Here is a 24,366-nt window from a genome sequence, read left to right as displayed (position 1 = left end):
GTACATCACCCTTAAAAAGTATGTTTTTACTTCAAGAAATGCAATCTAAGGAAATAACCAGATTTATTCAAAAAGGTGATGCACTAAGATGTTTCTGTCAGTATCATACTTATTAGTGAAAAGTTAGAAATGGTCTGATCATTAATAGAAGATAGGTTAAATAATGATGCTATAACTATGTAATAGGGCATCTTATAGAAAATTGCATCTCTTCTCCCACTTTCTGTTCTCCTATCTGCTTTATTTTTCTTTACAACATTTATCACCACCTGAAATATTAAATATTTATTATTGTTCACCGTACTAGAAAGTAATTTACTTGAGAATAGAAGCTGTTTTGTTCACTGCTTTGTCCTGAGTGTCTGAGTTAGTTCTTGACACATCATATACACATGGTAAATATATACTGAATGAATCAATTTTAATGGCAGCATTTTAATAATACGGGAAAATATTCTTAATATGTCCAATAGAAACACAAGCACTGTAAAAAAACTATGTACTATATGATCCCATTTAGGGATTTATAAAAAATTATAATATACATACATGGTATATGGTATAGACATACAACAAAATAGAAAAACACGTACTAGAAATCTAATGTGATAAAAGTAGTTAAGAACTCATGCTCTAGACCCTAACAGCTTGGGTTTGAATTACAGATATACCACTTACTTAGCTGTGTGGCCTCGAGCTAATAAAGTTACTTCAGATCCCTGAACTTTAGTTTTTACATTTTTTATTTATTTATTTATTTATTTATTTATTTATTTATTTATTTTTATTTATTTATTTATTTATTTATTTATTTATTTATTTATTTATATTTTTAAAATTTTAATTTATTTATGATAGGCACACAGGGAGAGAGAGAGGCAGAGACATAGGCAGAAGGAGAAGCAGGCTCCATGCACCGGGAGCCCGATGTGGGATTCGATCCTGGATCTCCAGGATCGCACCCTGGGCCAAAGGCAGGCGCTAAACCGCTGCGCCACCCAGGGATCCCGTTTTTACATTTTTTAAATGGAGGTGTGCTATCTCATAACTTTTATGAGATTTAATCAAGATAATGCAGAAGTGTTCAGCATAGTGCCTGGCATGTAGCAAATGCTCCATAAAGGGTACCTACTTTTAGCATCCCATAATCATGAGATTATGATGACTTTTGTTTCCTTCTTTTTACATTTGTTGTTGGTTTTCTACTTTTGACAAATTTTAGTTTGTAAGCAGAAAATAAGCAACTATATATATTTTAAGTTGGTAAGAAGAACCAGGATATAAAATTGATCCAAAGAGTGATGCCAACAAAATAAAAAGTATATCTGTAATTCTGTGTGCTTGCTAATGGTAGCTAGTTCTAGAGTGTTAAATATCACTTGGTATTTAGAGCCTAGTCCTGGGAATATTTTTGTCTATGTTGTATTGAGACAAAAAAAACCTTGATTTCCATAAGCACTTATTGGGCAACTAATGATGACAACAGATGAATCAGGTAGGAGGCCTGCGTTCTGTGTTCTGTTTAGTGGAAGTGACAGAATAAGTGTCTAAAAGATGTTTCAGTTCTCTGATTATATACATGTCACTCTCCTAGTGTGACTGACTGTGAACTTAGTGTGCTAAGAGTGGAATTGGTAAGGGGCCTGGAAGAGGTGTCCTTGTTACAGGAGTTATGAGGAGGAAACAGGATCTCTCAGAGGGTTAATAGAAAATCCGCTCCTTCTTCTAGGATGAGGGGAGAGAAAAGAGTAACCATGTGGAAGGATCTCTGTCACAAAGGGACAAAAAAGTTTTTCTCTGTTCTCCCACGGGACCATCCCTCTAGTTGTGGCAGCACTAATTACCTGGAAACTTGGCAAATAGGTAACTATCAAGTACAGACCCTGGGATTGCCAAGTCCTCGTGATGTAACGATGAAAGGGACTCCTTTCCCTGAACTCCAGTAACTCGCTGTGTAGTGGAGAAGACAGACTGCAGCATAGTATAGCTGCTTTACCTTAAAAAGCTACATTGTTAACTTAAGCTCTTAAGGTAGAAATACTTGAAAGGCACACCTGGTAGAACCTTGCTCTAAAGGACCCTGCTGTTGCCAGCACCTCAGGTTGATAAGTCTTTGTTTACTGCCCTTGTTTCAAGTCACATGTTCCATCTGTGCATGAAGATATTTCTGCCATCTCTTGCTCCAAATATACCCACTCCATTCCTGAGTTTACTTGTCATATAATAAGCAGCTACTCGTCTGCCTTGTATTTGGCTCTGGACATTTTGAGGTCCTGCATACATGTCAAAAAAATTGAAGTAAAAATATGTACATTTTATAAGTAAAGTGCAAATGCCATATTCATAGGCCTAGTAGTCTCTACTAGAGAATTTCATACTATATAAATGCAAATCTCAAATAGTGATTAAATACTCTCTGGAGAGTTCATGAAAAAGTTCCAAATGGGTCCTAGAATATTAAGAGAAATTTCTTATTTGATCCAAATGCTTCCTGATGGTAACAATTGATCAGTGTTTTTTTTTTTTTTTTTTTTTTTAATTTATGATAGTCACAGAGAGAGAGAGAGGCAGAGACATAGGCAGAGGGAGAAGCAGGCTCCATGCACCGGGAGCCCGATGTGGGATTCGATCCCGGGTCTCCAGGATCGCGCCCTGGGCCAAAGGCAGGCGCCAAACCGCTGCGCCACCCAGGGATCCCTGATCAGTGTTTATACCATTTATAAATAACCTGTTCTTGGAGAGACAGAATCAAGGTGAGGTGTTACCTTGTTTATAAAAAGATAACCTTTTGGATACCTGGCTGGCTTAGTAGAGCATGCCACACTTGATCTCAGAGTTCATGAGTTTGAGCCCCAAATTGGAAAGACAGATTACTTTGGGGGGGGTGGGGAGGAACCTTTTTCCTTTTTTCATTTTTTGAATGATAGAAATAGGTGTACATGGAAAAAAGTGTATTCTACATAGAAAGGTATGAAGTGTAAATCAAGTTTTTTTTTCCTCTGTGATGACAATGCCTTCTCCTCAGAAATCTCACCTTAAGTAATTTCTTGTTACACTTCCAAAACTGGAATTTTATTCATATATATAGGTATGCCTGTTAAAAAATTAACTGAGATTGCCTGCAGTTTTCATTTAATAGAGCTTTGAGATATTTTTTGTATCAGCACATAGAGATCTCTCCATTATTAATGACTGCATAAAATTCTAATGTGTAGACATTTCATAATATTCACATGCTCATAGATGTTTAGGTCATTTCCAGTTTTTGTTATAAACAGCGCTGCAGTAAACATACTATACATACAGCTTTATAAGTTTTTCAAGTATAACTTTAAAAAATATAGGTAGGTGATAACACAGAATAACTTAAGTGGCCATTTAGTTCTACCAACAATTACAAGTCTTTGAATGAGTTTGGCATATTTTCATACAGAATCATACAATGTTAGACCTTGGAAGAGACCTGTGATCATCTTACCCAGTGTTCTCATTTTACAGAACCAGAAGTGGTTAACCAGGTTTTCCAAGTAGTCAGTTGATAAGGTTGGTGAAGCCAGGATTAGGATCCAAGTCCTCTAGTCTCCCTACCCAAGACTCTTTTCACCATTTTATTTACTTTTCCCCCTCAAAATCACTCACAGACTCTAACATTTGACTTTTAACAATGGGCTTAGATTGTGTCTATTTATAAAGTAAGTATAATCTACCAGCTGATGCTTTAGTATGTGCCTGTTGGCAATTGATCAAATAGTTTTCCAAATGCAGCCGATTTTTCTACTTTACGTGTTTTAAATTTATTGTAAGATAACATTTGTGAAACAGTTTTTTAAATTGTAAAGAACTAGGAATGTGTCAGATATAATTATCAATATTGCTTAGCTTTTAGAAATTATATAGGCACTGGCAGGATTGAATGGAGTGCTTCAACTTTATCAGATGCAGTTTTAAAGAATTGTAGATTTTCTATTTTAATAGTCCTAAGATTTTTCATGAGATCCTAACATTTTGTTCAGCTTTATTGAGATACAATTTTTCTCCAGCTTTGTTGAAATAAAATTGATATGTAATATTGCATAAGTTTAAGGTATGCAATGTAGTGATTTTATATGTATATAGAGGAAACTGAGGTTTTAAATACTTTCATGTTAAGATTGTTTTCATTGTCTGTTTTCTTACAGAATCCTTAGACGACTTAACTAATCTGGTGGTAAAGCTATTTTCTGAAGTTGAGAACAAAAATGTCCCATTGCCAGAATTTCCTGAACACCCTTTCCAAGAAGAACATCTTAAAGTAAGTGCATGGGGCAGCCCCGGTGGCTCAGCAGTTTAGCGCCGCCTTCAGCCCAGGGTGTGATCCTGGAGACCTGGGATCGAGTCCCATATCAGGCTCCCTGCATGGAGCCTCTCTGCCTGTGTCTCTGCTTCTCTCTCTCCTGTGTATTCTCATGAATAAATAAATAAAATCTTTAAAAAAAAAAAAAAAGTAAGTGCATGTATTTCTAATATTTTTTCTTTTTTAATTTTTGGACATAATATATGTCTAGTTTACTAGAGTAGATGAAAAATTTTCAAAGTTTTATTTATATAGTTTTTAATACTTGTTTGGGTAATCAAATCAGTTTCATGTTTATTAGGGATATGTATCACCAAAAAGATAACAATATATATCTGATCTTTGCATCCTAAAAGTAGTTTTGGAAAAAAATAAAAAAATAAAAGTAGTTTTGGTAGTTATAGTCTTGATAAACTGCAGAAGCTGTTCTCCAGTGCCAGAAGGCAAGTATATTGAGCTGCATGGTCTAGGGGATCAGACATGGGCTATACTGCGACTGTAATGAAATTCCACTTAGAAAGAGCCAGTTATTCTTTGTGGTCAGTACAGTTTTCTCTGGCACTTAATTTTCTTTTTTTTTTTTTTTTTAATTTTTATTTATTTATGATAGTCACACAGAGAGAGAGAGAGAGGCAGAGACACAGGCAGAGGGAGAAGCAAGCTCCATGCACCGGGAGCCCGACGTGGGACTCGATCCTGGGTCTCCAGGATCGCGCCCTGGGCCAAAGGCAGGAGCCAAACTGCTGCGCCACCCAGGGATCCCTAATTTTCTTTTGAATTTGGGATTCTTCATGAAAATCTGTATTCTTCATAGTTTATATTATTCAGTAGGTAGGAGTTGATACAGCAGCTAATCTTTTGATTTTTTTTTTTCCAGCAACTTTACAAAATAGTACCCATTAAGGATATTAGGAATCTTTATGTGACATTTCCCATACCTGACCTTCAGAAATACTACAAATCAAATCCTGGCCATTATCTTGGTCATCTAATTGGTCATGAAGGTCCTGGAAGTCTGTTATCAGAACTTAAATCAAAGGGTAAGTCTTTCCTTTTACTCTGGCTCTTGTTTTCTCTTAAATATTTTTTCATGAAGGAACATTTTTAGATGAGACTGTTTTGGGTTTACGGGAGAGTGAGGGTGCTGGTTGTTAGTGTCCTTTTGTTTTTTGCTTTGGGGTTTTTTTTTCCCCCATAATTTGTTTTACCCTTCAGTATTCTGCAGTGAAGTTTAGATTTTTCAAAAGATACTGTGCTACATTTTTTTTTAGATTTTTATTTATTTATTCATATGAGAGACAGAGAGAGAGAGGAAGAGACACAGGCAGAGGGAGGAGCAGGCTCCCTGCGAAGAGCCCGATGTGGGACTTGATCCCAGAGACTCTGAGATCACACCCTGAGCCAACGGCAGATACTCAACCACTAAACCACCCAGGCACCCCTGTGCTATGTGTTTTAAGTAACAGAGAGGTTTAAAAAGTAAAAGGTCATATTGGATATTCTTTACCATCTCTGTGAAATGACAGTACACATTATTTATTTGCCTGCTCTTATCCATCAGACCAGAGGGTATAGTAGCATCTAGTCAGTAGATGATTTCCAAGGCCCCTCTCAACTCAGGCTCTGCTTTTATATAACACTTAAGCACAGTACTCTACTCTTCCCTTGGGAACTGATTGGAAGAGTCTTGAGGAAACCGTCCAACCCAAAACAAAACAAAACAAAACCACTTCAGTCTTCTAAGTGTCTGAAATGGTTTTTCTGAACTGACTTTTTTGCTCTTTTTCTGCAAGTGGTTCATTCTGATATCTTGGGAACATACAGCATGAATTGAAAAGAACATTCTTGTGTTAAAAGAAACCACACGGGCAACCCCGGTGGCGCAGCGGTTTAGCACTGCAGCCCGGGGTGTGATCCTGGAGACCCGGGATCGAGTCCCGCGTTGGGCTCCCTGCATGGAGCCTGCTTCTCCCTCTGCCTGTGTCTCTGCCTCTCTCTCTCTTTCTCTGAATAAATAAATAAATAAATCTTAAGCCACACATAAAATCCTGTTTTGATTTCCTTTGAATGTTATAGGCTGGGTAAATACTCTTGTTGGTGGACAGAAGGAAGGAGCCCGAGGTTTTATGTTTTTTATCATTAATGTGGACTTGACTGAGGAAGGATTATGTAAGTATGGACCTTTTTGGTTTTGAATGAAAATTGCCTTATGATACATTTATTAAAATGTCTTAATGCCATGGATCTGTTTTATATTATAAAGCCATAAAACCTTTAACTTATACAATTCATCCATCATATTTTTCACGTGCAACTTGGCCTTCGTCTTATGGATGATTTTTCCTCCTTAAAAATTTGTTATTATGTTGTACTTGGCTTTTCACTGGCTCATTGACTATCCCAAAGTTCCTTCTGTTACTTGTCCCAGAGGCTGGAGGGCCATGTGTGGGACCCTAAAACCAGTTTCAGGGAAGTAAAGACTCCATTTGTACTTACCTGACTTTACCTTAGGGGTGAGCTCACTGCTTTGAAAGATTCAAGGACTAAATGGTTTTGAAGTGTGCCCCTTTTTTCCAGTACACGTTGAAGATATAATTTTGCACATGTTTCAATACATTCAGAAGTTACGTGCAGAAGGACCACAAGAATGGGTTTTCCAAGAGTGCAAGGTAATTTTGTTTCACCAAAATTTTTCTTGAGGAAAATTTTCAGAAAACCTATACATATGAATTAATTTAAATTTAAGGCCCAGTGAAACCTTTAAAGTTTTGGAGGTTTTTGTTGTTGTTATTTAAACTCTAAAATCTCTCAGTGCATAGTAGTTTAGTTAAAACTTAGTTGTACTGCTCTGATTGGCTACCTGGGTCTCAAGTAAAGACTAACGCATCAAGTAGCCTTTTTTTCAGAAGGAAAAAGGAATTGCTTTTCTATCCCTCAGATGGAAAGAAGCCAACAGTTTCTTGAGCTTGTGTATATCAGGGCTTACCTTACTGTTTCCATGAAGCTTCATGAACCTGTTATTTTCAGATCTGCTGACAAAAACCTATAGTGAACTTTATTTTAAAGATTTTTTTAAAGATTTTATTTATTGATGAGAGACACAGAGAGAGAGAGAGACAGAGGCAGAGGGAGAAGCAGGCTCCATGCAGGGAGCCTGATGTGGGACTCGATCCTGGGACCACAGGATCATGCCCTGAGCTGAAGGCAGATGCTCAACCACTGAGCCACCCAGGCATCCCAATTTTAAAGATTTTATTTATTCATGAGAGACACAGAGAGAAAGGCAGAGACACAGGCAGAGGGAGAAGCAGGCTCTATGCAGGGAGCCTGTCATGGGACTCGTCCCGGGTCTCCAGGATCACACTCTGGGCTGAAGGCGGCGCTAAACTGCTGAGCGACCCAGGCTGCCCTATGACTGTGTTCTTAAAAGTGATTTTATTATTGTTTGTATGGGAAAGCCTGGCTTGCCTGCATGTATGTATGTATGTATGTATGTATGTATGTATTTATTCATTCATAAGAGAGAGAGAGAGAGAGAGAGGCAGAGACACAGGCAGAGGGAGAAGCAGGCCCCATGCAGGGAGCCCGATGTGGGACCCAGGATCAGGCCCCAGGCTGAAGGCGGCACTTATCCACTGAGCCACCTGGGCTGCCCTATTTATTTATTTTTCAGTCAAACAAAAGTTCTCTGTCTTTCAGAATTTTTTTATTATTATTTTATTTTTAAAGATTTATATATTTGAGGGAGAGTGTGCAGAGGAGAGGAGTAGAGGGAGGGAGAGAGAGAGATAGAGTTTTAAGCGACACAGGACTCGATCCCGTAACTCTGAGATCATGACCTGAGCCGAAACCAAGAGTCAGACACTAAACTCACTGTGCCACCCAGGCACCCCTTCCAAAATTTTAAAGCCTTCTTTTAAATGTATTATCGAGATTCTGAAACATAAATTAGGATGAGAGAAATCCTTTTTACTTCGGTCAAAGTTTAAAGGAATCCCCTCTGCTAGGACAGTAACTTCCAATCTGGGTGCACTTCTCCGAATGAATCAACAAAATGATCATCTTTGTAACTGTTGATCTTGCAGGGTTCCTCTATAGTTTTCCTAGTTCTTTGACTAATAGTTTCATTAATTTAGGCTAAAGAAATCATGTTCTGCTTTGGTTATTTTCATGTTCTGTACATTTCTAAATAAGCATAGACGATTTTTCAGAAACTGTGATAAAGTTAAATAGGAAGTAGGAAGCCTATAGTGCAAACTAAACACTAAAGAAAGAATCTTTTCTTTAAAAAAAAAATTTTAAATAGTAGTCGATTTATGTGTAATTGGATTAATTTTCCATTTTAGGACTTGAATGCTGTTGCATTTAGGTTTAAAGATAAAGAGAGGCCACGGGGCTATACCTCTAAGATTGCAGGAATATTGCATGTAAGTTTACTATTTTACATATACAGTGGTGTGTAGAGTATTCTCATGATCCTGCATATATTACCTTCAGTACTACATTAATGATAAAAATTAAAGCTGTAGTATAAAACTTCAGACTTTGTAGCAACTAGGCAAACTTTGATATCAAACCGTGCTTAAAAATCTTAATTTTCACCATCCTAAAAATTATCATTTTTCATTACAGAGGTATTTTGCTTCTTGGATTTTAATATTTTTCAACTCTGTAATGTGTCAGTTGCTAATTATGTGAAAGCTATATAGATTATCTGCTTTTCTCCGTTTCTGTTGCTACCACCCTAGTTGAGCTACCATTATATCTTGCCTTGACTACCATTATAATCTCTTACTTGATACCTCTTTTTTCCCCTCTTGTCTCACACTATATTTTATTTTTCCAGCCTCAGTAATCTTTTCAAAACCAAAATCAGACTGTTTCTCTTCTGTGTCAAATTCTTCAGCAGTTTCCTATCAAAGTTGGAATAAAATCCAGAATGTCATATTGGCCCACAAAGTGATCTGGCCCCAGCCCATCTCTCCCATTCTCATTCCCCTCCAGCTATACTGGCTGCCTGGCTGCTTAATCTTCAAGCATTAAGTTTATTGTTCCCTTTTGGGACCTTTTACATTTGCTGTTTTCTCTACCTGGAACACTCTTCTCTCTTGTCTTTGCATGGCTGGGTTCTTATCAGTTGGGTTTCCATTTAGGTGTCTCTTCCTCACAGAGACCTTCCCTGACCTTCCAGTCATGCCCTGCCCCCTTTTTATTCATAGCACTTATCAATATAATGACACTATTTATTTTCTGCCTCCTTCCCAATTGGAATATAAGCTCCTTGGGTAAAATAAGTGAAGGAGATTAAGAGTGCACTAACCTTAATGAGCACTGAGTAATATATAGAATTGTTGAATCACTCTATTTGTGCACTTGACACTAATATAACACTCTATGTTGACCATACTGGTCTGGTTACTCTGTCTCCTGACTTCTGTATTCGTTGTTGTTTTATGTTTTAGTTCAGCCTTGAGTCTCAATCCCCAAATGAAATATTGTTATTATTAAACTTATTTTTGTATGTCCCCCCCAAAAGAATATAAGCTCCTTAGGGAGCAGGGACATCATCTCTCTTGCCTGGCACAGAGTAGATGTTTGTTAAATATTTGTTGAATGAATGAATCAGTCTGTCTCAGTATATTGGGAGTTGCTCTTACTGATAAAAAGCATCTTCTATATTACTTTTCTTTATTAGCCAAAAGTGTAAGCCATTACCCCCACCCAACAACTTTCTAAATGCTTTTCTGATTTTATGCATATAAATTTGATAAGAAATTCTGTTTATAAAAGTGTGTGTACTTTATATCACGAATCCTATAGGTTCAGCATTTCACTGTCAAATTTTCTTCACTAGCAAGTATTCAGTTTTTAGTAAAAAATACTGCATTTTTTCCTGAAAAAAAAAAAGATTTTGCTCTCTGTAACATAAATGTATTTGGGAATTAACTGCACAATCATCCGTAACAGGAAACTGATTCAAGTGTGTTAAGAAAGAGAAAAGAAATTTTCCCAGTGGAGTAAAATTTAATTGAAGGAGGATGTAGGAGTGTAAAATAATGAATTTAATGTGTTAGAGATATGTTTGCTTTAATAAGTTAGACTTTATAGTAGCTTTGCACATTTTATTTATCTATTTATTTTCCTTTTAATAAGTATTATCCCCTAGAAGAAGTGCTCACAGCTGAGTATTTGCTGGAAGAATTTAGACCTGACTTAATAGAGATGGTTCTCGATAAACTCAGACCAGAAAATGTCCGGTAAGTCACTCTACAGATTTTACTGCTATATACTAAATTTTCAATAATGATTAGAAGCTGAAAATTTGGAATTGTGAATAAAATGCTTTTAAACTTGTTATCGAAAAAAAAAAAAACTTGTTATCGAGCATGACTAAAGTAGAAAGAATAGTATAATGAAGCAATAGCAGATGTCAACAAATCAGTACCTGACCAGCCTTTGTTATCTTTAACCACCCCTCTTCACTCATCCTCCCTCCATTCCAGATGATTTTGAGGCAGTATCTCTAAAACATGAAGACATTTTTAAAAAAACAAAATAATGCCTAAGTAGCTCAGTTGAGCATCCAACTGCTGATTCAGCTCATGTCATGATCTCACGGTCAGGGTCCTAGGTCTAGGTTTGAGCCCTGCATTGGGCTTCATGCTCAGAAGGGAGTCTGCTTATGGATTCTCTTTCTCTGTCTCTCTCCCTCTCGCTCACTCTCTAAAATAAATAGATAAACCTTTTTAAAAAATCATAATTTCATTATCATGAATAAAATACAATAATAGATCATCCTAACCTGGCTTCATCCTAATTCAAATACCCAAAGTATTAGTTTATATATCTGGCTTCATAAACAAATGAGGATACCCTCTTTTTTCTTTAGTAGAAGTAAAGATTACAGTCTTAGAATCCTTCTCACTAACCAGTGATTAACCAGGAGATCAAAAGTTGGAGAAGCTCTTAGAGTAGCAAGAGATATTCTTGTTAGAAGAGGTTTAGCCCTAAAGGGTTTATGAACTATCCCATGATATTTCTGCCTCAAAATTGAATTTCATCCATATTTTCCAAAGTGAAATAATACGAGGAATGTATTTAAGGGGCACATATTTTGCATTTTTTATTTTTCTCCTCTGTCAAGCACGTATTTCCAAAATTCTGAACTTGGAGATTGAGTAAATATATTCTTTTGGAGTGGTCATTTTATGAATAAAATCAATCTGGCAGAAGTTTTTGAAGAATAAAAATCCTTCTGACAGAACTATTCCATCAAAATCTTTTTCCTAGTTACCATTGTTTGCACTTTCCCATGTACTAGCAAAAAACAATGGGAAAATTAAAAGAAGTATTGGTAGTTACACAGTGTGATGAATACGATAAAATGACATAGAACTAAGTCTACGCATACATTCTATCAATACCAATTTCCTAGTTTGGATATTTCACTATAATTGTGTAATATGTAACCACTGAGGGAACTGGGTGAAAAGTACACAGGACCTCCCTGTATTATTTTTGTAATTTCCTATAAATTTGTAATTCTTTCAGAATTAAAAATGTTTACCATCGCAACACAAATGTAAAATAATTAGGAATGAATTTAACCAAAGATAAGCAAGACCTCAACATACAAAACTACAAAACAGTGCCAAAAGAAATTAAAGACCTTGTTCTTGGGAGACTGGCTAGTCTCTCCAATCTGATTCATAGGCTCTGTGTAATCACAATCAAAATCCTAGTAGTCTTTTTCCTTTTAGAAATTGGTAAACTGATTCCAGAATACCTACAGGCATATTCAGAGGACCTAGATTAGCTGTGACATGCTTTAAAAAAAAAAAAATTTATTTTAGAGCAAGAACAAGTGTGGGGGAAGGCAGGGAGGCAGGGGCCGGGTGAGGGGGAGAGACGCTCTCAAGCAGACTCTGCACTGAATGCAGAGACCCCTGCAGGGTTCAGTCCCAGGACCCTGAGATCATTAACTGTGCCGAAACAAAGAGTTGGATGCTTAACTGTCTGAACCACCCACGTGCCCAGCTGTAACACTCTTCAATGTAAAAACAAAAGTTGGAGGACTCAAGCTATGGGATTGAAGACTAAGTATAAAGCTACATTAATTATGACATTGTGCGTTAACTTGGGGATCAAAAAGAAATCATTGGAATGTAATATAAAGCCCAGAGTAGGCCCACACATATGTGTTCAGAGGATGTCTTTTTTGTTGTGGTAAAAAACGTAAAATTTACAACTTAGCCATTTCTAAGTGTACAATTCAGTAGTATATTCATATTGTTAAATATATTCATATTGTTGTAAAGCAGATCTCCAGAACTTTTTTACCTTGTAAAACGGAAACTGCCCATTAAACAGTATCCTCTCTCCTCCCTCCTACCATGTCTTGGTAACCACCATTCTACTTTTTATTCCCATGAATTTGACTACTTATATACCTAGTAGCAGTAGAATCATATGTGTCTTTATTTCACTTAGCCTAATGTCTTTAAGCTTCATCTATGTTGTACCATGCAGTGGGGTTTCCATTTTGCCATATTAAACCTACAAATATGGCTACAGAGTCTTGGCCCTTCTTAAGTCATACATAAATCTCTGTCTGGGAGGAGTCCGTGCTGAATCCATGCAGTTCCTAGGATAACTGTGTTTTTGTCTAAATGTTGGGTAGTCTGATGGTTGACTAGAAGTTTGTGAGAGATCAGTGCCTAAACCACTGGCTTATGCTTTTTTTTTTTTTTTAGACTCCACTCTTTTCCTTTTCTAAAAATTAGAGCATTTGTCCATCTCCATCTTCTGCCTCTTCTCCTATCCTCCAGTATTTCTAAAAGGTGGTGGGCAGTGATCCTACTAGGATTTGTTAGTTGCCTAATAAGCATCAGAGAATGTGAATGATCTGCATTGGAGATGTGAATTCATTTGAGTCACTTGGCTGGCTCACTGGGTTTCAACCTGCTTTTTTTCTGTTGTTTGGCCAACCTTTGCAGTTTAAAAACCTATATGTTTTCTAAAGACAGTGTACATAAGAGGTTAGTAGTTCTGTCATCTGCAAACCTGAGACCAGTGTATCACATTTTGCTTTAGGTCTTGTGGTCCTGTTGGACTATAAGTTCCTTCCAGGTAAGAACTGTGTTTTTTTCTCAGAGTCACACTATCAAAGGCTCAATAAAAGTTGGTTGAATTCTCTAAGCCTTTAGCCTCACCTTTCTTGATTCCGTCTTTCTTTAAGAGACCCTTTTAAATAGTGGAGTGTTTTTTGTTTGTTTTTTGTTTTCTTGTTTGCATTTTTGATGAACCTCAGTTTCTTCAGCACTGTGGCCTTCCTGCCACAATTCCTTAAGTTTGGCTTTGAGTCTTTTTTTGTCCCTTCTTTCTTCTTTGGGATATATCTTTTGAAAAGATGATTTGATACCATGATATTATAGAATTCTACTAGTGAAAGGATCAAGTTCATCTAGTTAGAATCCTTACTTATTGAAAAGTAATGAAACTGAAGCCCAGAGACTTGCCTAATTTAGATCTTAACTGATTTTGTCAAGATCTCAAAGAAAGTGAGTCACAGTATTGACCAGATGGCCAGATCTGTACCCTCTCTATTAATTCTCTTTGAATTCATCACAATTACCTGTGAACCCTTTCCACCTTTGCTCTCTCAGAGATTACTGGCAAAAGTCTCATGAGAATTCACATCATAAAAGGCATACCATGTTGCCTTTTAATGTCTGTAGTCAGGTACTTCTTGTTTCTGAATGGGTCCTGTCCAGCTTCAACAGCTGTTCTTTTCCTCTGAACATTTCTAAGTGCTGACTTGAAGTCAGTGGTGGGCATTCATTCTAGCCCACTATTTCTGTCTCACTGTTACAAGTTTCATTTTCTCTTGTATTTCTAAAGACCACATTAGTACCACATCAGCAGCCAATTCTTTGTGGATAGAATTAAAGAATAGCATTCACACACACACACACACACACACACACTCACACACACACTTAAAAAAAACTTGCCAAGACTATTTTTAAGCATAATTAGATTTCTAGTAGATAATCTAAGAATGTGATGGTATCTGTTTCTCAGTTCTTTACAGTTAAATGTATTACACCTCTCCGTAGCATACTTAGATATATTGTGCTTTCTCTTCTCTCTTTTCTTCCTGACTCCAGTCTTCACACTCTGGTTTGTAGATGTTGTCTATGTAGGTTTGAGGTGTATATACTCTGCTCTTCTGTTACTCCACTTGCTTACCTTTTATAATTTATTTTTAAATAATCTCTCACTGTATATTTCAGTTTCAAATTCCTCAGTGGTACAGTAATTCTTGTTCTATAAAAGGTGTCTCTTTGTTAGGCCAGTATTTGTTGGTTGAGGGAACTGTGTTTATTTCATATTTACTTCCTTAGCATTTCAGATGTTACCCATCCATTTTACTTTGGCACACAGCTATTTAAATCCTTTAGGATTGTGCCTGAACAGTCTACCTTCTTCTTCCCCTTTTTAACCTGAGCATTACTGAGCAGCCTCTGGCATCTGTTGCTTTCTCTGTCATATAGTCATCTGCCAAAGCATCTGGCAAGCTTTGCCTGCTCTTTTTCACTTTCTCTCTTAGGATAGAGTTTAAAATGTTCTTGTTTCAGGGGCTATGTCCACTGCCAGATGAATGCTTCGGCATTCATAAGTTGTCATCAGTTGCTTGTTCTTGTTTTTTTTTTTTTTTTTTTTAAGATTTTATTTATTTATTCATGAGAGACATGCAGAGAGAGAGAGGCAGAGACACAGGCAGAGGGAGAAGCAGGCTCCATGCTGGGAGCCTGATGTGGTACTCAATCCTGGGTCTCCAGGATCACGCCCTGGGCTGAAGGCGGTGCTAAGCCACTGGGCCACCCAGGTTGCCCCTCATCAGTTGCTTGTATGTTATTCTGATGCATGGATTGTCGTTCGGGGAGGCCAAAGCCATCTATTAACAAACTTTCCAAAATCAGACACCTCATGGGAGAGAAGATGATAACACCACCTATCAGGTTATTTTACTTACTAAGAATTTTCAGATGTCTCCTTGAGAATCAGCTCTTTAATTTTTTAGGAAACCAGCAGAAACACTTTCTAGCGTTTAGTCTTAGCAGGCTCTGTCATGTATTGAATGAATGTCCTTTACAAACATTACATGCCCTTCACATGGCCATGTGAGTTCCATATACACTGTACATATATCCCTCAAAAGGAATTCTCGAAATGCCAACATGGATCACTTCTTCTGGACACAACAGAACTCTTCCATCCATTAGACCCTATGACTCCTCCCTGTGTTTCTATGGAATGTATTCTATTTACCATGTTTTTTAGAACTAGTAGTGGTCAGAGGCAACTAGGCCAGATCAGCAATACCATCAGCTAAGAGATTAGTCAGTCATACTAACAGGTTAGTCAGATTGCTTATGATATCTACCCTAATGCAGGCAAATAAAACCAAGTCCAGCTAGCCAGGTAGAGTATTTTGTCTAGAATAAACAAGAAGTAGTGGTTCAAAGGGCCAGGCATTGAAGTTCAAAGATCTTGACGGGGTAGGAACACATTGGAAAATGGATAGGTATTCGGTAGAGGGAGGTTTTTATTGTAATTACTGGGCTTTCAGCTGTGAGGCAGACATACAGAGGCTAGAACCAAACCTCTGATCGGATGGGTGAACAAGTAGCAGACATAGACTTTGTTATTTGAATTGAGACATGAAGGTAAAATGGGATCAGTAACAGGACTGACTTCAGGCAAGCCATCCAAGCTATTGGCCTAGAGCTTCTTTATCCAAAGGATTCAAATAGGATTGGTCCCAGACTAGAATTGAGTCTGCTGAAGGAGGGCAGTAATTCCAACTTTGATAATTACAAGGCAGCAGAGGCAGAAATGTCTCTGATGATCCTGCACAGGGACAGGAGTCTTGCTATGGTACACAACTGCTTTTGCTAGTCTTCTCATAATCTCCTTTTTATGTATCTTTTGACATCATTTTATCTCTGCCTTCTCTCCCTGAACCTTTTTTTTTCCTTCTGACTTTTCTTCTGGGCTGTCTCTACCTTCTTATCAATGAGAACTTTTAACAAACCAGAAGATAGAGAGGGGTTTCTTAGTCATTTCCTTCACCTCTAGAAGCATGAAGACCAATGTACTAGGTATATTTGATGGTAGTCTCTGGCTGGGGAAAAAAAAACCCATAGAGCACAAACTTAGCAAATAATAATGAAAGTGTGTTTTTGGGTTTTTTGGATCTCTGGATGAGCCAACAAGGGTGGGGCTTTTTTTAGCCATTTTTGTTAACCCTGGGCTTTAGCTCTTCCTGGGAAGTAGTACTTTATTTTGCCCTTTTTTTTTTTTTTAAGATTTTTTTCATTTATCTATTTATTCATGAGAGACACAGAGAAAGAGGCAGAGACATAGGCAGAGGGAAAAGCAGGCTCCATGCAGGGAGCCTGATGTGGGACTCAATCCCAGGACTCCAGGATCACGCCCTGGGCCGAAGGCAGGCTCCAAACCACTGAGCCACCCAGGCATCCCTGTTTTGCTTTTTAAAAGACTATTTTTCAACTGATTTTGTCCCATTTTTTTCCCTAGCTACTCCTTTAAAAATTTTAGCCAGTAGCATACCCACAGGAGTCCTACATGTAGTTTTTCACATTAAAAATGATGGGCTCTAACCAAAGGATAACAGAGACTATGGTCAGAAACCTCTATACTTCATTGCCTGTTTTGACTAAGCATTATCAGATTTACTGAGATTTAGAAGCCCACCATGTTCTTTGGTGTTATTTACATTTTCATGAGTCATGTTCTATAAAAGTATGTATACATCATGAGTTTATAGGACTTTTTTTTTTTTTTTCACTTACCTTTAGGGTTGCAATAGTTTCCAAGTCTTTTGAAGGAAAGACTGATCGCACAGAAGAGTGGTATGGAACCCAGTACAAGCAAGAAGCTGTACCAGACGAAGTCATTAAGGTAAGGCTTACACATCTGTGAATAAACTTGACTTGTGAGCGATAGAGCATGAGCTCTCTAGATCAACCAACTCCCGGCCCAGAGTGTAGAGAGTGATGGCCCATGGCTGTTTGTACTGTCCTGAGCAAAGTAAGAAGATAGAGAGCTAAAGTTTCTGCATGAAGAAATGGCACTATGGCCACCTTCACTTGTGACTGTTACGCCAGCAGGGCTAAAAGCAGACTTCCAGTCTCATGCAAAGTACATAGTACATGTAGTCATTGAAGTCCAAAGTACACAGAGAAGCAAAGCTACCAAAACAGACAAGAGATGGAAGTAGAGATCATGAAAGACAAATACAGGGCACCAGAAGCCTCATGGTTGTGCTGAGGGAACAGTCTCTAGGATTCACAGTGTCTTCACTTTAGGAGGTGCTATGTTGTATGCCTTGTATTGTCTCATTGCTCTTTTTGTTGAGGTAAGGGAATTAGAATTTGTTTCAAAACAGGTGTGTTTAGATAGCATGTTACCCTATTCAGTAGTCTAGATCTTGTTTGAGTCTTCTCTACATGTCTAGTACTTTTTCTTTTTGGTTTTCATTGTCACTGTATCTTTGAGATTGTGTCCTTTATTCATGGAAGACACCAGAAAGCCTTGCTCTGACTAGATTCTGGTTACACACAAGTAATGGACATTTACAGAAAAAAGAAGAAATAATTTAAGAAAATCATTGCTGGTACTTCTCTGACCTGTTCACAACACAGAAGGAGATCACTGGAGCTCTTTTGTATATGAAAATATCCATATAGCTAAACTGTGAGCAATGCTAATCTCCCATGAATTAATCCTAAAACAGAAGAGAATCCTTATTTACCAAACTCTCATGACAGACAACAAACCTGTTCCGAATGGGATTTTTTTTTTTTTTTAATTTTTAAATTTATTTTAGAGAGAGAGCACACAAGTTGAGGGAGGGGCTGAGGGAGGGGGAGAGAGAAAGAGAAAGAGCCCAATGTGGGGCTTGATCTCACAATCCTGAGATCATGACCTGAGCCTAAACCAAGAGCTGGGCACTTAACTGACTGGGCCAGGCGCCCAGCTGAATGAGAATTTATTTTATTTTTATTTTTATTATTTATTTATTTATTTATTTATTTATTTATTTATTTATTTATTTTTATTATTATTTTTTTTTTTTGAGAATTTTTTTAAAACAAATTTATCTTGGGGGGGGGGTTGCTCCTGACTGGCTTAGTGGAACATAGGACTCTTGATCTCAGGATTGCGAATTCAAGAAGCCCCATGTTGGGCATAGAGCTTACTTAATTAAAAACAACCCAAATTTATCTGGGAGTTCAGCAGTGAAATTGTTTACTACATGTTTCCCAGCCCCTACTATGCAGCCATTTGGGAGACTTCAATTGCTACTCATAAATGATAAGGCCAACATCCCCACTGTCCCAGTGCCAAAAAACTCAGGGACCAGAATAGAACCTGCAGAAGCTTCAAGGCTGTGCTAGATCATCTGGAGACCAAATTACTGAACCCGGGATTATTGGCAGTTGGGTGTTGGTTTTTTTTTTTTTTTCCTGTTAAGTCTTTTTTTTTTTTTATTGGAGTTCGGTTTGCCAACATACAGCATATCACCCAGTGCCCATCCCATCAAGTGCCCCCGTCACCCAGTTTCCCCAACCCCCCTGCCCACCTCCCTTACACTACCTCTTGTTCGTTTCCCAGAGTTAGGAGTCTCTCATGTTCTGTCACCCTCACTGATATTTCCTACTCATTTTCTTTCTTTTTTTCTTTTTTTAAATAATGAAAAGTCTTGAAGAGTCCAACAATCACTGACCTGTGATCTGTCCCACTTAGCTTTTGGAACTAGCCCATGGAACACATCCAACCTGCAAGTTGTATCAACCCTGTTGCAAAATCCAGACTTAAGACTCCACTTTGTTCTTGACTTTATACTTGAATCACTGATTCTCTTGAAAGTTCACATGGTCATCTGGGAGTATTGTGGACCAGGCCTTAAGGAGAAGCCCTGAAGTGAAAGAAGCCCCTTTAGTCTAGCTTTCATGCCATACATGCAAATAACTTAGTGCAGCTGAAAGTTTAATCCTTCTGTAAATAATCTATTACCTATCAGTTGCAGGCATATATCCCTGTACAGATTATTCTTTCTTCTTTAAGGAGCTAGAGCCAATGTGATCTTCATAAGGACCAAGTAACCTCTTAGAGTTCTGTAGTCTCAGATTGTCCCTTAACCTCAGCTGGTCATTTTGGAAATATGTAAAAAGGAAAGATAAATAAGTACAAAATCTTGATTAGTAACAGAGAGACTAGCTCAAGTTTCATGAATAGCCATCAGTGGATCTTGGGAATAGAAAAGAAAAGCTGTGTGACATTAATCTGCTTAATATTTGCCTAGATATTAAGCAAGGGGACTAATTTAAACTTTTGAATTCAACTTTAATTGCTTTTGTGTTTTTTTTGTTATTCATCCAGAAATGGCAAAATGCTGACCTGAATGGAAAATTTAAACTTCCAACGAAGAATGAATTTATTCCTACAAATTTTGAGATTTTATCATTAGAAAAAGAAGCAACACCATACCCTTCTCTTATTAAGGTAACATGTTATAATTGGTGATTTTTAAATTTAGGGAATACATGTACTATTACACAGAAGGGACTGGAGAGATGATTTCTTACATTTGGTACTATGTTGGTTTTGGGGACTCATATCCTAAGAGCTACCAGAAAGTTGTAGAGAGAATAACTGCAAGGAATATTGAAAGGCTAGAAAAGTTAAAGCAAATGAATTACTAAATTTAGAATCTAGGGTATGGTTTTCTTTAAAGAAAACAAAAAAAGTCTGGACTACAACCACAAATCTACTGAAAATTAACAGGCTACTTTCCATAGTCACTGAAGACCTATTTAGGAAGTAGATTTGTGCTGCATCATGAACGTTAGAGATAAAAAGAATTTCTAAATCCTGGAAGACAGCATATCTAAGGGAAGTAGTTGGATTTCCTGCCCATGAAAATAATTCTCAATTTGTCAGAATGGCTTTAGGAAGTTGATGAGCACAAGGAATTTAAGAAGTTAATAAGCCAATGAGAAGAGTGATTGAGAAATGGGGCTTTTTTTTTTCTTTTTCAGAATGTTCTTTTTGTGTCATTATTTTCATACCTTGAGTAAATTGTGTAGTAAAATGGATCAAATTATACTGTACATCCTCTTTCCTATATTCTCTTTCTAAACTCACCACCATAGACCTACATCTTTCTTTTTCTTTTCTTCAAAGTACCTAACATTCAGATTAATTCAATGAGATGAGAGTTAGGATTTAGAAACTTGGAATTTAATTTATCTCAAGCAAGTAGATTTTTTTTTTAAGATTTTATTTATTTATTCATGAGAGACACAGAGAAAGAGGCATAGACATAGGCAGAGGGAGAACCAGGCTGCCCATGGGGAGCCTGATGTGGAACTTGATCCCAGGACCCTGGGATCATGACCTGAGTCAAAGGCAGATACTCAATCACTGAGCCACCCAAGTGCCCCTCAGGCAACTAGATTATTAACTAGACAATTATTTTCCTTTAAAAATGACATTTTAAGGGGGAGTTAAGAAGGTAGAGGAGAGGGGGACTTAAGCTTGCCTTGTCCCACAAACATAGCTAGATAAGTATCAGATCATTCTGAACACCCAGGAAACCAATCTGAGGACTAAGAGAACAAAACTGCAAGGCCACAAGTAGAATCATGGAGGGTAGGAGCTGTAGAATTGATTTGGGGGTGATAAGAACTGTGGGGGCTGAGGAAGGGAGGGAGCCCTGCTTATGGAGACTACTGCAAGCAGTGGAGCACAAAAATCTGAAGTTTTAGAAGTCTGTCACCACTGGGGTTGTACCTGGCTTGGTAGTGCTCCTGTGGGGAAGGAGGGAGCAGATAGTCTGGTGATCCTCTGGATTGCAAGGGGAAACCATTCTCCTGTTTGGAGTGTATTTAAGAGTAGCTGCAAGGCCTCTCCATGGACAGAAGAAAGAATGGCACCAACATGCTGCACTGTTCTCAGGGATAGGAGCAGGGACACCACCTGAGGGCAAGGAGTCTTGGTGCTGGCTTTTGGCTCTGCTTTGCCATAAACTCTGAACTGCTTTGTGGTCCTGTGACTGCTTTCCTGGGCCTGGCCTTCCTGGGGCTGGCCACAAGCAGCAAAAGCAGGGAGACACCAAGAGGATCAGCATGGGATGGTGTTATGAGAGTCCCTAAAATTTGGAGTTTAGAAGCCTAGCTGTGCTCTGAGATAGAACATCTCAGACACAGGGTGAAGGCAGGGATCTGATGGAAGCTGGGGCATAAGAGGAGTGACTGTTTGCTCTTCTCTGAGGGCTTCCTGAATAGTGGTGGGCACGAGCTTTCCCGTCCAGGGATGAGAGAGCAGAGTGAAGCCATTTTTTCCTACCCCCTTCACCACCTTTCAAAACTGACTGATCTCAAGGAACTAAACAATGCCACCAACTGGAGATTGGAGCCACTTAAACCAAGGCCACCCATACCATCACCACCATGCAGATGCATCTCTATAAGGCCTGAGAATGAGCCCAACAGGCCCTTCTCCCAGAAGACCAGCACAAATCCCTTGCATGTACCAAAGTCTACTGATCATAAAGTGCTGCAGAGCTTCAACTCTAGGGGAAATAGGATCTAGCTTCTTTTGACAAGCAGACCAAAACACACGTAGGATCTAGTTTCTTGTTGTTTGGTTTTTTTCTGGACAAAATGACAAAATGGGGATGCCTGGGTAGCTCAGTGGTTGAGCATCTGCCTTTGGCTCAGGGCATGATCCTGGAGTTCTGGGATCAGGTCCCACATCAGGCTCCCTGCATGGACCCTGCTTCTCCCTCTGCCTATGTCTCTGCCTCTCTCTCTGGGTCTCTTGTGAATAAATAATTAAAATATTTAAAAAACAAAAATGACAAGATGGAACAAACCCTAAAAGAAAGAACAGAAAGTAGAAGTAACAGCCAGGGATTTAATCCATATATAAGATATCTGAACTAGAATTTAAAACAATTATAAGAATACTACCTGGGCTGAAAAAAGCTTAGAAGACACTAGAGAATCTCTTACTGCAGAGGTAAAAGATCTAGTCTGAAATCTAGTCAGACCGAAATTAAAAATGCTAAAACTGAGATGCAAACCCAAATGGATGCCATAACAGGGATGAATGAAGCAGAGGAATAAATCAGTGACACAGAAGATAGAATTATGGAAAATAATGAGGCTGAAAAGGGAAAGAAAAGTATTGGATCACAAAGGTAGACTTAGGGAACTCAACAACTTTTAAAACGTAATAACATTCCTAACATAGAAGTCCTAGAAGATGATAGAGAAAAAGGGGCAGAAAGTATACTTGAGCAAATTAACTGAAAACTTTCCTAATCTGGGGAAGGAAACAGATATTGAAATCCAAGAAGCCCAAAGAACTACCATTAAATTCAACAAAGACCACCTAGACATATCATAGTCAGATTCACAAAATACACAGACAAGGAAAGAATTCTGGAAGCAAGGGGATAAAGCCCTTAACTTAAAAGAGAAGATAGATCAGGTTCACAGCAGATCTGTCCACAGAAATTTGGTAGTCCAGAAATGAATGGCAGGATATATTCAGCATGGTGAATATACAGCTGGAAAAATGGAAAAATACACAACTAAGAACACTTTATCCAGTAAGGCTGTCATTCAGAAGGGAAGGAGAGATAAAGAGTTTACCAGACAAACAAAAATGAAAGGAGTTCATGACCACTAAACCAGCCCTGCAAGAAATATTAAAGGGGACCCATTGAGCAGGAAAGAGAGACCAAAAGTAACAAAGACTAGAAAGGAACAGAGACAGTCTACAGGAAGAGCAACTTTACAGATAATACAATGGCACTAAATTCATAACTTTCAATAGTTACTCTGAATGTAAGCAGACTAAATGCTCCAATTAAAAGACCTAGGGTATCAGAATGGTTAAAAAAACAAGACCCATCTATATGCTGCTTGCAAGAGACTCCATTTAGACCTAAAGACACCTGCAGATTGAAAGTGAGGGTGTGGAGAACCATCTCTCATGCTAATGTATGTTAAAGGAAGCCAGAGTATCCATACTTCTGTCAGACAAACTAGATTATAAAACAGACTAATAAGAGATGAAGGGCATTATATCCTAATTAAGGAGTCTTTCCATCAATAAGATATAACAATTGTAAATATTTATGCCCCCAGCTTAGGAGCACCCAAATATATGTCAATTAATAACAAACATCAAGTCATTGATAATAATACAATATTAGTAGGGGACTTTAACACCCCATTCACAACGATGGACAGATCTTCTAAGCAGAAAATCAAGGAAATAATGGCTTTGAATGATTGCTGGACCAGATGGACTTAACAGATACATTCAGAACTTCTCATTCTAAAGCAGCAAAATACACATTCTTTTCGAGTGTACATGGAACATACTCTAGAATAGATTACATTGTGGGTCACAGATCAGCCCTCAACAAGTAAAAAATGTTCAAGTTCATCCCATGCATATTTTCAGGCCACAATGCTATGAAACCTGAATTAAACCACAAGAAAAAAATTTGGAAAGACCACAAATACATGGAGGTTAAAGAATGAACGAACTACTAAAAGAATGAATAGATTAACCAGGAAATTAAAGAAGAAATAAAGAAGTATATGGAAGCAAATGAAAATGAAAACATCCAAAACTTTTGGGATGTAGCAAAGGCAGTCCTAAGAGGGAAGTATATTACAATATAGGCCTTCTTCAAGAAGCAAGAAAAGTCTTGCAACACAAAAGTCTTGGGGCTTGGGTGGCTCAGTTGGTTAAGCATCTGGTCATAATTCCAGAGTTCTGGGAATGAGCCCCAAATCAGGCTCCCTGCTCATCAGGGAATCTGCTTCTCCCTCTATTATCCCTTACCCTGCTCATTCTCTTCCTCTCTCTCTCAAATAAATAAAATCTTAAAAAAAAAAAAAAAAAGGTAAGAAAAA

General features: G+C 37.9%; 1 protein-coding gene across 5 annotated transcripts in view; it reads left to right on the top strand.

Annotated features, from left to right (window-relative positions):
* IDE (insulin degrading enzyme) overlaps nucleotides 1-24,366 on the top strand; it is a 127,265-nt gene that overhangs the window by 65,396 nt on the left and 37,503 nt on the right. For 4 of the 5 annotated variants that reach the window (XM_072739510.1, XM_072739511.1, XM_072739512.1 and 1 more), the window contains exons 6-13: nucleotides 4,179-4,291; nucleotides 5,211-5,373; nucleotides 6,410-6,502; nucleotides 6,911-7,002; nucleotides 8,680-8,760; nucleotides 10,487-10,590; nucleotides 17,221-17,323; nucleotides 19,808-19,930. In XM_072739510.1, the coding sequence (XP_072595611.1) occupies nucleotides 4,179-4,291; nucleotides 5,211-5,373; nucleotides 6,410-6,502; nucleotides 6,911-7,002; nucleotides 8,680-8,760; nucleotides 10,487-10,590; nucleotides 17,221-17,323; nucleotides 19,808-19,930 (872 nt within the window). Of the gene's footprint in view, nucleotides 1-1,735; nucleotides 1,864-4,178; nucleotides 4,292-5,210; nucleotides 5,374-6,409; nucleotides 6,503-6,910; nucleotides 7,003-8,679; nucleotides 8,761-10,486; nucleotides 10,591-17,220; nucleotides 17,324-19,807; nucleotides 19,931-24,366 lie in introns of those variants that run through there. The other variant, XM_072739514.1, reaches the window with a different exon arrangement.

Source organism: Vulpes vulpes, chromosome 15 (genome assembly GCF_048418805.1).
Source record: "Vulpes vulpes isolate BD-2025 chromosome 15, VulVul3, whole genome shotgun sequence".
NCBI lineage: Eukaryota > Metazoa > Chordata > Mammalia > Carnivora > Canidae > Vulpes > Vulpes vulpes.
Note: the sequence above shows the minus strand (reverse complement) of the source record. Positions and strands in the feature narration are given on the sequence as shown.